At 41.2% G+C, this 15,645-nt stretch overlaps 1 protein-coding gene across 1 annotated transcript in view; it reads right to left on the reverse strand.

The window, feature by feature from the left end:
• Nucleotides 1–12,943: 12,943 nt before the first annotated feature.
• ERICH6 (glutamate rich 6) overlaps nt 12,944–15,645 on the reverse strand; it is a 38,438-nt gene continuing 35,736 nt past the window's right edge. Inside the window, exon 15 of the mRNA XM_003925040.3 lies at nt 12,944–13,207. Within this exon, the coding sequence (XP_003925089.1) occupies nt 12,944–13,207 (264 nt within the window). The remainder of the gene's footprint in view (nt 13,208–15,645) is intronic.

Genomic DNA, 15,645 nt, shown 5'->3' on the forward strand with positions numbered 1-15,645 from the left:
GACATACATAAGTGGAAAGATGTCACATGTTCATGGATTGGAAGAATGAATATTCTTAAAATGTTCTTACCTTCGAAAGAGATCTGTAGATTCAATATTATCAAAATGCTGATGATATTTTCCACAGAAATAGAAAATAAGCAGTTCTAAAATTCATAAGGAACCAAAAAAGACTCTGAATATCTAAAGCAAACTTGAGTTAGAAGAACAAAGCTGAGGCATCATACTTTCTGGTATACAAGGAGGAAGCTATAGTAATCAAAATGTAATTTATATAGTATGCTACTCATATAAAAAGAGACACACAGACCAATGGAATAGAACCAAGCGCCTGGAAATAAACCCATTCATATATAGTCAACTGATATTTGAAAAGAGCATTAAGAATATACAATGGGCCAAGTGTGGTGGTTCACGCCTGTAATCCCAGCACTTTGGGAGGCCAAGGTTGGCAGATTGTTTGAGGCCAGGAGTTTGAGAAATACGATCCCTTTCTTAAACCACTCACAAAAATTAACTTGAATTACATTAAAGGTTTTAATGTAAGACCTGAGAATATCAAACTCCTATAAGAAAACATAGGGAAAAATCTCCTTGATATCATTGGTTTTGGCAATGATTTTTGGATATGACACCAATAGCACAGACAACAAAAGCAAAAATAAACAAGTGGAACTACATTAAACTAAAATGTTTCTACACAGCAAAGGAAACAACCAACAAGGCAAGCTACAGAATGGGAGAAATACCTGCAAATACCCATATATCTGATGAGAGGCAAGCATCTAAAACATATAAGGAGCTTATACACCTCAGCAGCAACAACAACAAAACCCAAAACAATCTCATTAAAAATGGGCAAAAAACCTTAACAGACATTTCTCCAAAGAAGACATACAAATAGCCAAGTACAGAAAAATAGTGCTCCACGTCACTAAAGATCAAGTAAATGCAAATCAAAACCACAATGAGATGTCACCCCACTCATTACGATGAAGTTAACAAAATAACAAAAGACAGCTATTGATGAAGATGTAGAGAAAAGGGAACCGTTGTGCACTATTGGTAGAGATGTGAACTGGTACAGCCATTATGGCAAATGGTATTGAGGTTCTTCAGAAAATTAAAATTAAAACCGTCATGTAATCCAGCAATCCCACTTCTAGGTACAAATCAAAAGGAAATGAAATCAGTATCCTGAAGAGATATCTGTACCCTCATATTCATTGCAGCATTATGCACAATACCCAAGATATGAAATCAACTTGTGTTCTTTGACAGATAAACAGATAAATAATATGTGGTATATACTGATACAGTGGAATATTACTCAGCAATTAAAAAAGGAAAGTCTTACCATTTGTGACAGTATGGATGAAACTTGAAGGCATTATGCTAAGTGAAACAGTTCAGACAGAAAAGACAAATACTGTATGATCTGAAATCTGATCATATATTTGAGCAATCTGAAAAAGTCCAAGTCATAGAAACAGAGTAGAATGGTGGTTGCCAGGAGTTTAGGGGTGGGTGAAATGAGAAAGATGTTGGTCAAAAAGTACAAACTTTCAGTTATAAAATAAATAAGTTCTAGGGATTTAATGCACACATGGTAACTATAGTTAATATAGTTATATATGTAATTATATATATACTATAATATATATGTTACATATAAATATATATAATATTTATATATATGTATACTATATATGTAAAATATATAAAGATTATCAGGTTGTATATATATAAAGTCAGGTTGTATACGGTAAATACATACAATTCCATTGATTATACCTTAATAAACTTCGAAGATGGGGAATGACAAACCCATCTCCACCCCAACCAATTTATTTTTACTTTTTTAGAGACAGTATTTGTCTATGTTGCACAGGCTGGTCTCAAACTCCCGGCTTTAAGTGATCCTCCTGCCTTAGCCTCTGAAGTGCTGGTATTACAGATGTGATGCACTGCGCTGACCCCAACCAGTTTAAATTTGTAATTTCTGGTGGTGGAACCAGGCCGTGTGTGTGTGTGTGTGTGTGTGTGTGTGTGTGTGTGTAGAAGTATGTGTATATATAAAAATTTATAAAATATATATATGTGTTTTAAACTTATACGGAAATTTAAAAATACATATCAAAATGGAGAGAATTGTATAATGAACCCTCATGTACCACTCACCCAGCTTGAAAGATGGTGAGATCATTCTTGTTCCATTGATACTTCCTTCCTCTTTCCTCCCCTGCTGAATTATTCAGAAGCAATTCCCAAATATCATATTCTATTCATTTATAAGTATGTGTGTCAAAAAGAATGACCCTTTAAAAAATAACCACAAAACCATTATCACATTTTAAAATTCAATATTTTATCAATTATATGAGCAGAATTCCAATTTTGCAGGCATAGATATTTGAAAGGCTCTCAGGGTGATTCTGATGTGCAGGCAGAGAACTTCTAGATGCTGATCCGTGCTCCTCAAACTTACAGCGAGCACACGCACATGTACTGGACAACTTGTTAACATGCAGTTTCTGATTTAGGAGTCTGAGATTCCACATTTCTGACCAGCTCTTGCATGATGCCCATGCTTCTACTCAAAGGCTACCCTCTGAGTGGTAAGGCTACAGACCACAGGGTCTTTAAAAATTTTTTAGGTACAGAAGATGCAGAAAGAAATCTTATCTGCATGTCCCATATCTGACTAAATCAAAGCTCCCTGAGAATTCAGCTGCCATGACCCACTCCCTGTCCTCTGCAAGAGTCTTCAAACAGAGAAGCAATTGACCTTTAACACAGTGACATTCCAAGAATGTTGTATAAACAAGACTCTCAGAATCTTCCGCATATTCCCACTGAAGCCCCTTTTCAAATAAATCTTACCCTTAGCTGTTTGGAAAGTCTCTCCTTTCCCGCCCTCTCTCCTGCTCTCTCTTAGGCACTTGCACATGTGTAATGCACTTTTCTCCTGTTAATCCGTCATCAGTTTATTCTTGGGTTCCATGTTCTAGGACATCAGGTGATAGAGGATAAAGTTTTCCTACCTCTGTGCGTGTGTGTGTGTAAAATGGTCTTTGCTTCATGACCAGAAAGAACCTCCATTTTTTACCTTGTGAGGGTAGGAAAATGTAGGGTATCTGTTAACTTTTCTCTGGATATTCAGCTGACACTTCCCCCTCTGGGAGTGGTCTAATGCAGTTATCTTCAAACTGGGGGTCTGAGAACCTGCAGGGGTAAAGGCTCGTAGGGCATCAGTTCCCATGGGCTCAGTTTCATGCCCTCTGTAAATGTTAATAGACAGAGATTTTGTGTGTAATGAAGATGTAGGCTCTTTCTTCATCTCCCTTTTACAAAGAAAGGCAGACCCCTTGCCATGGTGTCTCACTGAGGGGCAGTGCCAAATGCACAACCCTCCAAGGCTCCACCGAAGAGGTCCATGTTGAGAAAATCAGTGATCCTAGTGATTGGGTAGTATACATATTAAGTGGTTTGTAATTCTTTGAGTTCAACCAAATTTAAGGAGAGTGAATCATATATTTCAACTGAAATTTTACTTTTATCAAAATTTGATAAGTTGTTTTGATAAGTTATGTGGATAATAATAATTGTAATGTAAATCAAGGGATTTTTTTTTGAACACAGAGACTTAAGGTCATCGAAAATAAACTTTTACATACATTTTAAATTTTAATATGTTATTTTTGTAGTCAAGAAAAATATGAGAAGATGATCAGTAATAGATTTTCTTTTCTTTTTTCTTTTTTTTTTTTTTTTTGAGATGAAGTCTCACTCTGTCGCCCAGGCTGAAGAGTATAATGATGAAATCTCAGCTTACTGCAACCTCCACCTCCCAGGTTCAAGTGATTCTTCTGTCTCAGCCTTCCAAGTAGCTGGGATTACAGGTGTCCACCATCATGCCCGGCTAATTTTTGTACTTTTAGTAGAGATGAGGTTTCACCGTGTTGGCCAGGCTGGTCTTGAACTCCTGACCTCAAGTGATCCACCTGCCTCGGCCTTCCAAAGTGCTAGGATTACAGGTGTGAGCCACCACACCTGGCCTTTATAATTATTTCTATTTCCTTGAAGCCCCAGAAGAAAGGTGAGTTCATTCCCTGGTTTGGTTAGGACTGTGTTAGTGAGAGGCTGGGGTCTCTGTAATTATTACGGTAGTTTCCACCACTAAGCACAGATTACAGCAGGCCAGGCACTGCCACAGATTCTCTCTAGTTGTCACTACATGTTATGGTCTGAATGTTTGTGTTCCTCCCCAGATTCCTATGTTGAAATCCCAACCCTCCGTGTGAAGGCATTTGGAGCTGAGGCCTTTGGGAGGTGATTAGGTCATGAGGGTTCGGCCTTCATGAATGGGATTAGTGCCTTTACAAAAAGGAAACCCAGAGAGATCTCTAGCTCTCTTTCCACCAAGTAAGGATTCAATGAGAAATTGAGAGTCTGCAACCCAGAAGGCCCTCACTAGAACCTGATCATGTTGGCACCCTGATCTCAAACTTCCAGCCTCCAAACTTGTAAAAAATGTTTATTGATTAAACATTTATCCAGTTACCCAAACCACCCAGTTTATGGTAGTTTGTTATAGTAGCCTGGATCGACTGAGATACTATAACCTTAAAAAGTTTATTTTACCTTTTTCAGTTTACAGCTGAGAGAACTGAGGTTAGGGAAGATGAGTAACTTGCCCAAGGACACACAGTTAGTTGATAGAGAGCCAGGACTCGCCCTGGGATAGTCTAATCGAGTGATATATTCTTTGGACCCCTCTAGGATCTGGTCCTTGGCAAAGTGAGCCCTGATGAGGATCAGAGGGAAGAATATTTGATGGGGTCAGATGACTTGGGCTCACTTTCCACCTCTACTGGGGACTTAGCTGTGAGACCTAAGAAGTCACTTACCGTCTTTCAGTCTTAATATCTTTGCTGAAAATTTGCAGTATTGTGAGACTCAAACTATAAGCAATATATGAGTATGAAGGAGAATTATTTTATCGTATCCTCTGGCTCATATTTTGTTACAGAATTGGTAAAAAACAATATCACCTTTTGGTCCCAGAGGAGTTCCCAAAACCTCATTTGAGTTTGTGCAATGGGGAATTGGGTTGAAAGTGCATAGAAGTGTGTAGTATCCCTGCCTGATTTGGGCACTGGGAAAAGAAATCAGGTAGTGTGAACACAGAAGAATGTAACACATATTTTTAGACAGAAATATATTATCTGTGTGCATTCCAGATAATCCATGAATTGCATGAACTCAGGTAGAGAATTTCTAGGTTGGATGTTAAATTCAAAATCTGATCTCCATCTCTAGAGAATTATGTAAGGGTGGAGTTAAAAAATAAAGATATACTTTCTATTAAAGAAAATTCATCTGTTCTTTGGATAAGAAGAAAATAACTAAGTTCCTATCTTGATGGCCTGATTCACTTTGAAGAATTCAACTGAGGCCTCTGTTGATGCACAGAATTGTTTGCTTCTCCCCAGTAATTGCTTCTAGTCTCCTTTTTATATTTCCTTGCTTGCTTCTGGCTAGTCTTTTAAATATAAAAAGATAAATTTCAGATATTAAAAAAATATAAGATAATTAATGACGATCCCTGAACTTACCACCTTGCTTAAGAAGTAGTCACAGCCCCTGTATTCCTCTCGCCATCACATAGAACTTCAGTGGTAAGTGCCAACCCAAAACTTGACATCAAGCATTCCTGTGCATCTCCTTATCCTCCTCCTGCACAAGTATGTCTACCTAAATGATACATGGGATCATTTTGCACATTTTTAAAACAATATAAACAGAATAATACAGAATGTATTCCTTTGCCCTCTTGCTTTTTTCATTCAGATTGAAAATGTTTTTCAGAGTTGTTCATTTTGATTCAGGTATTTCTAGTTGATTCATTTTCAGTACTGTGTGGAATTCCACTGTGTGAATACACTACGATTTATCTATTCTGTTGATGGACATTTTGTTGTTGCTGTTGTTTTTCGATTACAAACAATGCTTCAGTGAACGAGCTTGTTTTTGTTTCATTGAGTAAATCTGAGTGATATGGTTTGGATCTGTGTTCCCACCTAATGCTCATGTTTAATTGTAATCCCCAATGCTGGAGGTGGGACTTGGTGGGAGGTGATTGGAGCATAGGGGTGGTTTCTCATAAATGATTTAGTACCATCCTCCCTTGGTACTGTATAGTGAGTGAGTTCTCATGTGATCTGTTTATTTAAAAGTGTGTAGCACCTCCCCAGACCTCTCTCTCTTCCTCCTGCTCCCAGCCATGCGACGTGCCTGCTTCCCCATCATGCTTCCTATACTGTGGATCCCCCTTTTGAGATTAGCAGAATTATGGCAGTCAGACTGAAGTACAGTGGCTCAATCTCAGCCCACTGCAGCTTTGACCTCCTGAGCTCAAGTGATCCTACCACCTCAGCCAGTTCAATGATAGGATTGCTTTAGAACAGAAAGCAAAGATAAGAGTTGGAGGTGGAGGATCCTCAAGAACCTTCAAGGCATAGAAGGATGCAAGAACTCTGTAGCTTCTGCACTTCCTGAGATTTACTTGTCAACTCTTTGTTCTTTGGGAGAGAGTGAAATGTAGTTTCAGGAGACACTCCTTACACTGAATTCCAAATTTGTGTAGCACCAAATTTGGAATTTGTGGAACTGTGAGCCAATTAAAGCTCTTTTCTTTATAAATTACCCAGTCACAGGTATTTATTTATTTATTTATTTATTGAGACGGAGTTTCGCTCTTGTTACCCAGGCTGGAGTGCAATGGCGCGATCTCGGCTCACCGCAACCTCCGCCTCCTGGGTTCAGGCAATTCTCCTGCCTCAGCCTCCCGAGTAGCTGGGATTACAGGCACGCACCACCATGCCCAGCTAATTTTTGTATTTTTTTTTTAGTAGAGACGGGGTTTCACCTTGTTGACCAGGATGGTCTCGATCTCTTGACCTCGTGATCCACCCTCCTCGGCCTCCCAAAGTGCTGGGATTACAGGCGTGAGCCACTGTGCCCGGCCCACAGGTATTTATTTATAGCAGTGCAAGAATGGACTAATACAGTAGTTTCTTTAGGATATCTCCATTTAGGAACAGAGCTTCCACGTGTTGGGCATGCACATCCTCAGCTTTACTAGCTAATGCAATTTACTTTCCAAATGATGATGTCAATTTTCATTTTCTCCAAAGGTATTTGAGTGTTCCCATTGTTTTCCCATCCTTTGCTCCTAAATCATTATTTTTCTCTTTCCTACCCATTATTGGATAGAGAAAAATGTTTATTAAACAGCATCTGTGGATTAAAATCCCCTTCCTCCTTACCCCTTACTCCTTACCCTAGTGCACACAGCTGCCTTCACTGGCTCCTCCTGCCTCGCCAGTCTCACCTTGCACCACACTCCCTCTCCTGCACAGTGGCCTCCTTTCTAGCCTTAGAATGTGCAAGCAAGCTCTTCTTTCCCATCTCAGAACTTGATGTTCTGTCTACCTGGGATGCTCTTGTCTCAGCTCACTGCACAACTAGTTTCTTAACCACTTTTACATATTGGCTCCTCAGAGAGGGCTTCTCTGATCGCATGTATAAAGTAGTTCCCTGCTTACCTGTCTACTTACTCCTATCACATTCTGAAATTATTTCCCACTGGAATATTAACATCACGAGGGCCATGTACAGTGCCTGACATGTGCTAAATTTGTATTGAATGAATGAATGTATACACTGATGCCTTCTCTACCAGGCAAACCTATTACCCTTTCCTATCACTTCATCCTTCATCCTTCCTGCGTTTTGCTGATCACTGGCATATAGATTAGGGTGAATGCAGAGGACCCTGGTAGCATCCTAAACAGAGGCTCTATCCAGTGCTGCCTTTCATTCTGGGTGTCTCAACATCTCATGCATTGGCTCCATCTACTACTGAACCTTTCACTTTGGCTTAAAGTCAGGCCACGTCCTTCTACCCTCAGTGCCTGAGATGAAATCTGTGACTCCTTCCTTTTATAGGACAGGATTTTCCTGAATCATCTCTGGCCCTTTCTTGCTAACCTGATGGTGTGGGCAAGTCCTCAAGGGGTTGAGCATATACTTACCTGGGTATTTGTGACTTCCTGGTCATCATTTGAGTCATCTGTGATTCTGACTTCCAGTCAGCATACTCAAGCATTATTTGTTGTTTCTGGAAAAAATTCTATGATCATTCCGAGATGTGTCATTTGATTCCTCTGCCTTCTTTGCTCCTTCCTCCACCGCTACATGACATCTAGTTCCTGAGCTGAGACATATGCGCTCCTTTTGGTGCTCTCTGTACTTCTTTTTGTTACTGAGCTTACCTCGTTGTTTTCTTGTGGCCACTTTTTGTGTCTTGTTTTCCCTAAGGACAGGGAACTATGATTTCTAACTTTATATCACCAGTACTTGGTACAAAATAAGCAATGAATAAATGTTTATTAAACAGATGAAGAAATGAATGGATGGAGTAAACTTTAGAGCTGGAATTAAAATGTTTTATTAACACATTCTGTTTATGTGTAGGGTGCCAGTGCTAGCCAGGTTTCTGAGAAATTTGTTACCAGTAGCAGCTCAACTGCAGAGAAAGCCGGGTTTTTCATAAAAGGATTGAAGTGGGAACTAGGCTTTGGTATGAATCAATTTTAATCTATTTTCAACCCACTCTGTCAAGCACTGAATAGAACAGCAAAGAGACACTCAGAATTTTTCTCCATGGACATGTGTATCTTTGTAGAGTTTCACATCACTTGTTCATTCATTTATTCATTCAGTATTTGTCAGGTGCTAATATGCATTCATAACAAGAGATCGAGGGGTTGAGTATGTTTCCAGCATGTTGCCCCTTTGCTTAATAGTTTAACAGAGGGAAGCCTCTGTGTTATTTTGAAAATGACACAATTGGGCATCATCTCTGAAGAGTCTGGATGGATGCTACACTGTGGTTTTCATTTCCCAGTGCCAGTCCTATAGAGCACGTATGTGAAAAGTGGATCCCTGGACTTCTCTGTGCATTGTCTAATGCTGGGTCACACCGCAAGGTGTAATATAGATGATCTAGTGATTTTCTTATAATGTTTGCTTCTGAATGTTATTGGCCTTCCAACTCTTATTAATTTTATTTAAATACATCTATTAAAATAACATAGGGGCCGGGCGCGGTGGCTCAAGCCTGTAATCCCGGTGCTTTGGGAGGCCGAGGTGGGTGGATCACGAGGTCAAGAGATCGAGACCATCCTGGTCAACACGGTGAAACCCCATCTCTACTAAAAATACAAAAAATTAGCTGGGCATGGTGGTGCGTGCCTGTAATCCCAGCTACTCGGGAGGCTGAGGCAGGAGAATTGCCTGAACCCAGGAGGCAGAGGTTGCGGTGAGCTGAGATCACGCCATTGCACTCCAGCCTGGGTAACAAGAGTGAAACTCCGTCTCAAAAAAAAAAAAAAAAAAAAAAAAAAAAAAAAAAACATAGACCCCAAAGCTTTGCTTTATTATTTTTTTGGCTGGACACAGTGGCTCACACCTATAATCCCAGCACTTTGGGAAGCCAAGGCGGGCACATCACCTGAGATCAGGAGTTTGAGACCAGCCTGGCCAACATGGTGAAATCCCCATCTCTACTAAAAATACAAAAATTATCCAGGCATGGTGGCAGGTGCCTGTAGTCCCAGCTACTTGGGAGGCTGAGGCAGGAGAATCACTTGAACCTGGGAGGTGGAGGTTGCAGTGAGCTGAGATTGTGCTATTGCACTCCAGCCTGGGGGACAGAGCAAGACTCCATCCAAAAAAAAAAAAAAAGAAAGAAGAATTTCCTTTTGAGTAAATTTTGAGAGTAGTATGTAGCCTCTTCTCTTTGTAGCTATCTAATTAAGAACAAAATAGGAATTTTGTGTGACTTAGTTCGCAAGCTTGACTTTTTCCTTTGGCATAATGAGTTTGGAGTCCTGATATTTTTTATTTTACTTTCACACTCTTATTACATGTCATAAATTATCATTTGGTACAGTAAATATAATTCAAATAGGCCAGGCGCGGTGGCTCACGCCTGTAATCTCAACACTTTGGGAGGTCAAGATGGGTGGATCACTTGAGGCCAGCAGTTTGAGACTAGCTTGGCGAACATGGTGAAACCCCCCCTCTTTAAAAAAAAAAAAGATTCAAATAACATTCTGGCATTAGACATGAAGCAACATGATGAAAGACACTGTCCCATTATCCTGCTAATCTCAGCCAATCAAGGCCTTGTTCAGTATCTACTATGGGCTCAGCACCCCAAAAGTGGTTTTTAATGATGTACCAAAACAGATTTCAGTTAGGGCTTTGTTGGGATGTGTCCTTATAAGCAAATTTTTAGCGCTATTCTGATACATTTTAGCTCAATTATGCTACTATCTATCTCACTTGATAGAAACTAAATGTTTACTCATCAATGAAAAGGAAAGGGCTAAAGGCAAAAATGAAAAAAAAGAGAAGGACTTTAATGTAGATCAAGATGTGAATCTAGGAAGCTCTTTTTCACAAAGATAGCAGTGGGAAATGGCATGAGTGAAAATAAAAAATAAAACGAAATCCTCAGTATTAACAAAATTCCTAGAAAGAAGGCTAACTAAAATCAGGAAAAGAAAGAGAAGTTAATGGATTAACAGCAAGAACTAGGTCCCCATCTCCTAGTAGCTCAGCCTCCCTGGAATATTCTGTTCTTCCACGCACTCCTTTCCTCTCCATTCCCTCTTGTATTTCCCGGGTAGCTCTTAGCAGGGAAACTATATAGTTTGACACTAAGTCTTGAATGGTGGGTAGGCCTAATTCCTCTTACTATACACTAGCACCAAATTTGGAATTCAGTGTAAGGCGTGTCCCCTGAAACTATGTTTCACCCTCTCCCAAAGAATAGAGAGTTGAGAAGTAAGTCTCAGGAAGTGCAGAGTTCTGGCACCCTTCTATGTCTTGAGGGTCCTCCACCTCCAGCTCTCAGCTTTGCTTTCTGTTCTGAAGCAACCCTATCATTGAACTGGCTGTGGTGGTAAGACCACTTGAGCTCAGGAGGTCAAAGCTGCAGTGGGCTGAGATTGAGCCACTGCACTCCAGTCTGGGTGCCACAGCAAATCCCTGTCTCAAAATAATAATAATAATGATAATGATAAAAGGCATTCTTGTGTTATTAGGCTGGGTGCAGTGGCTCATCTGTAATCTCAGCACTTTGGGAGGCCATGTTAGGAGGATTGCTTGCACCCAGGAGTTCAAGACCAGCCTGGGCAACACAGTGATATAGGAGTTAAAAAGGAATTACTTAGGCAAATAATGAGGGTAATGACATCCTGTAAGGTTTTCCTTTTAATGAAAAGCAGCCCCCAAAACACTTCTTTTTCTAAAAAAGAGAGGCCTGTAAAATTGAGCTGCAAACATAGACAAGCAAACTGGAAGCTTGCATGGGTGAATGCTGGTAGCTGTGCCAATAGGAAAAGGCTCCCTGGGACTAGGCACGTTCAAAATGGTGGCTCCATCTTCCCTTCTCTATGCCAGCCACGTGTACAGTAAGAAGCAGCCAGGCAAAGACCCCATTTACATAATGACACTAGAGTGGGGCAGCCAGTTTCCCTGTGCATTATGTAAAGGTCACACCTGATCCAACCAATCGATGGGCCCTGTGTAAATCACACACCGCTTCCTCAAGCCTGTCTATAAAATCTGGTGCCAAAAGTCCCATTCGGGCTTCTCCACTCATGTTTCTCTTTCTTTTGCCTATTAAACCTCTGCCCTTTTTTTTTTTTGAGACAGAGTCTCGCTCTGTTGTCCAGGCTGGAGTGCAGTGGCCCAATCTTGGCTCACTGCAACCTCCACCTCCTGGGTTTAAGTGAGTCTCCTGCCTCGGTGTCTCAAGTAGCTGGGACTACAGGCATGCGCCATCACCCCTGGCTAATTTTTGTATTTTTAGTAGAGATGGGGTTTTACCATATTGGCCAGAGTGGACTTGAACTCCTGACCTTGTGATCCGCCCACCTCAGCTTCCCAAAGTGCTGGGATTACAGGTGTGAGCCACTGCGCCCAGCCTAAACCTCTGCTTTTAAATTCACTCGTTTTTGTCTGTGTGGTTAATTTTCCTGGCATGAGGCAACGAAACTTGGGTATCACCCCAGAAAATGATGTTGCTTCAACAGTGAGACCCCATCTCTAAAAAAAAAAAAGAATGTAAACTAGTAATGCTCAGAATGTGTTCTAAATTGATAGTATAGCATATTCCTTGGTATTTTGGTCATTTTGTATACTTTTTTTGAATCCGCCCTGTATTAGTCAGGGTTCTCTAGAAGGACAGAGCTAATAGGATAGATGTATATATGAAGGGGAGCTTATTAAGGAGTATTGACTCACACAATCACAAGGTAAAGTCTCAAACTAGGCCTTTGGCAAGCTGAGGAGCAAGGAAGACAATCTGAGTCCCAAAACTTCAAAAGTAGGGAAGCCGACAGTGCGGCCTTAGGTCTGTGACTGAAGTCCTGAGAGCCCCTGGCAAACCACTGGTACAGGTCCAAGAGTCCGAAAGCTGAAGAATTTTGAGTTAGATGTTTGAGGGCAGGAAGCATCCAGAACAGGAGAAAGTTGAAAACTGGAAGACTCAGCAAGTCTGCTCGTTCTACCTTCTGCATGGTTTATCCTAGTTGTGCTGGCAGCTGATTAGATGGTGCCCACCCAGGTTGAGGGTGGGTCTGCCTCTCCTAGTCCACTGACTCAAATGTTAATCTCCTTTGGCAACACCCTCACAGATACACCCAGAACAATACTTTGCATCCTTCAATCCAATCAAATTGACACTCAATATTAGCCATCACACTCCCGATCCTTCCACCCACACTCAGTATCAGCCAGCAAACTCCTGATCCTTCCACCCAAAAAAACTCACCAAAACAAATGAAAGCATCATCATTCTTAATTAAATTTCTTCATTTATTATATTTGCTATTGTCTTCATTATATCTTGCTTTATACCAGAACTGTGACAGAGGGCAATTAGTTTTAGAGAAAGTGAAGAAAGGTAGGAGGGTTGCTTTAATTTTTCCCAAACCTGGCTTGAGGGAAAATTCACACATCCTTCCAGTTTGTGAAACAGGCGACGGATCTTTATTAAACTGGCCAGCAGAAGAAGGTCATCTCCACTCGCATATCGGAGGATTGGAATCTCCTCAGGGTTTGGTAGCTTTTCAGCAAAGAGAAAGAGAAGGAAAGTCAGTCCAAGAGTGGAACTGGGGCCATGGGAGGAGCCGAGCCGTGGCACTAATGTAGGGTTGGATTCCCTGATGAGGGTCCACTCTAATTCATCTGTAAGCAGGGGTAGTGGTCTTATTCTTATCTAAATGAGAAAAGAGCTGAAACGCTGTGAAGACTTGAGATACCAAATGGAATCTTGATACCTTCGAAAGCTTATAATTTATTCAAGTAAATTAACCAGCACCTACTGAGGGGATCACAAGATGCCTCAGACACAGTCCCTTGCCTGGAAAGTGCCCAGTGCGGGAGGTAGGAAGAGGACCGGTCTGAAGGCTGGGTGCTCGCCAGGAAGGCACTGAGGAGCTCAGTTTTCCAAAGAGAAATTAGGACTGGGAAAAACTACAACTCTCTTTACTGCTGCTAAATGTGCCCTACCTCCAGGAGGTCTTTCCAAATTAACCTCTCCATGACCCCTCTTTGGCCTCTGCTCTCTGCACTCCCTCACAGCTTTTGATGATTCAAAGCTGGTGGTGTCTCCTTGTAGCTGCAGAAACCTGAATGGATTTGCTAGGACAGTCTCGCCCGAGGTGTTTTCAGTCTACAGCGTCAGGGCCAGCCTAGGAGGGGCATTTAGCCTCTGTGGGGCAGGTCAAATGCAGGCAGAACCTCTGCAAGCTGAGTGACCACTTACCTGCAAAAGATGCAGAAACTTACAGTTTCATTTCTGCATTTCACTCCTCCTTCCATAGAAAGAAAGGAATCGGGGAAGGAAAGCATGTGAGATGGACAAAGAACAAAGAATAGGCCAGAATCTTTAAACCCAAATCTCACACAATGACAGAAAACATTTTACAGATTAAGTCAATGATGGCTCTAATAAGAAAAATTTCTCCCTGTGTTGCCCAAGCTGGTGTCAAACTCCTGGGCTCAATTAATGCTGTCGCCATGGCCTCCCAAATTGTTGGGATTACAGGCATGAGCCACCGTGCCTGGCCTTGTTAAATTTTTAATGCCTTCTTAGAAATCCAAATGGATATACTGAATTGGAATCAGAGACTTGCAAGTTTGGGGTTCATATGAGATCTACCTGGAGATACAAATTAAAGGGCTATCAGCATGTAGATGATATTTAAGAATGTGGGACTCAATGAGATCATCTCGGGAGAGAGTATATAGAAAAGTCAGCCCGAGGACAAGCTCTGGGTTCCTCCAATATTAGAAAAAGAGGAGGTGAAGAGTAATCAGGCCAGAAAAATGAGAAGAAACCACCTGTGAGGTACAAGGAAAATCAGGGGAGAGTAGTCTCTTGGAAGCAAGGGAAAAAATGATTCCAGGAGAAGAGATCATCTGTGTCTATTTGCCACTGAGACTCCATCTCAAAATAAATAAATAATAAATAATAGATGAAACAGGCTGGGCATGGTGGTTCACACCTATAATCCCAGCACTTTGGGAGGTTGAGGCAGGTGGATCACTGAGGTCAACAGTTCAAGACCAGTCTGGCCAACATGGTGAAACCCCATCTCTACTAAAAATACAAAAATTAGCCAGGTGTAGTGGCAGGTGCCTGTTGTCCCAGCTACTTGGGAAGCTGAGGCTGAAAGAATTCCTTGAACCCGGGAGGCAGAGGTTACAGTGAGCCAAGATTACGCCACGGCACTCCAGCCCGGGTGACAGAGCAAGAGTCCGTCTGAAAAAAAACAACAAAAAAAGAAAATCAATGAAACAAAGGTCCTCAAGGTTTAAGGGCCTTGTTTGAAGTTACACATGATATGTGTTATTTATGTATATAGCTATACATCAACCTCTATTTATATCCATCTACACATCTATATTATTTTATTTAGTGCCAAGCACCACCCTTAATACTTTGCACTCTCATCAGATCTTCACAGCAATCTGTAAGGTCAGAATCATTATTCCATTTTATAGATAAGGAACTGAAGTTCAAGTTCAGTCAGGCAAGTGGCAGAGCTGAAGTGTGAAACTACAGAGAATCTGCAACCTGAATTCCATGTTCTTAACGTGCATTATGGTCACTGAGAATGTACTCAGGGCTGTGCTTTGGGAGAGAAGTCAGTAGGATAGAGATTCTTTCTCTCAGGAGCTTGCCATCAGTAGGAAAGGCAGCACTGTTCAACAAGCACAGGGATGGAGGCAAGTACACAGAAAACCCAGAGAAGGATGTGGTTGAGGCTGACTGGATGAAGGACTAGGAGATCTGGGAAGTGTCTCCAAGGAGACGAGGCTTATGTTTGGTCTTGAAAATGATTCAAACTCAAGTCTCCTGACCCAGGCCAAGGCTTTCTACCATGGCAGGGAGAAAAACAAACACAAAACGAAATCTTTAAACAAAACCCCCAAAGTAGCACTACTCAGGCACAAAGCAAACACTCAATAAGTGTTACTTGAATCTAAGTCTGAACT

Source organism: Saimiri boliviensis, chromosome 9 (genome assembly GCF_048565385.1).
Source record: "Saimiri boliviensis isolate mSaiBol1 chromosome 9, mSaiBol1.pri, whole genome shotgun sequence".
NCBI lineage: Eukaryota > Metazoa > Chordata > Mammalia > Primates > Cebidae > Saimiri > Saimiri boliviensis.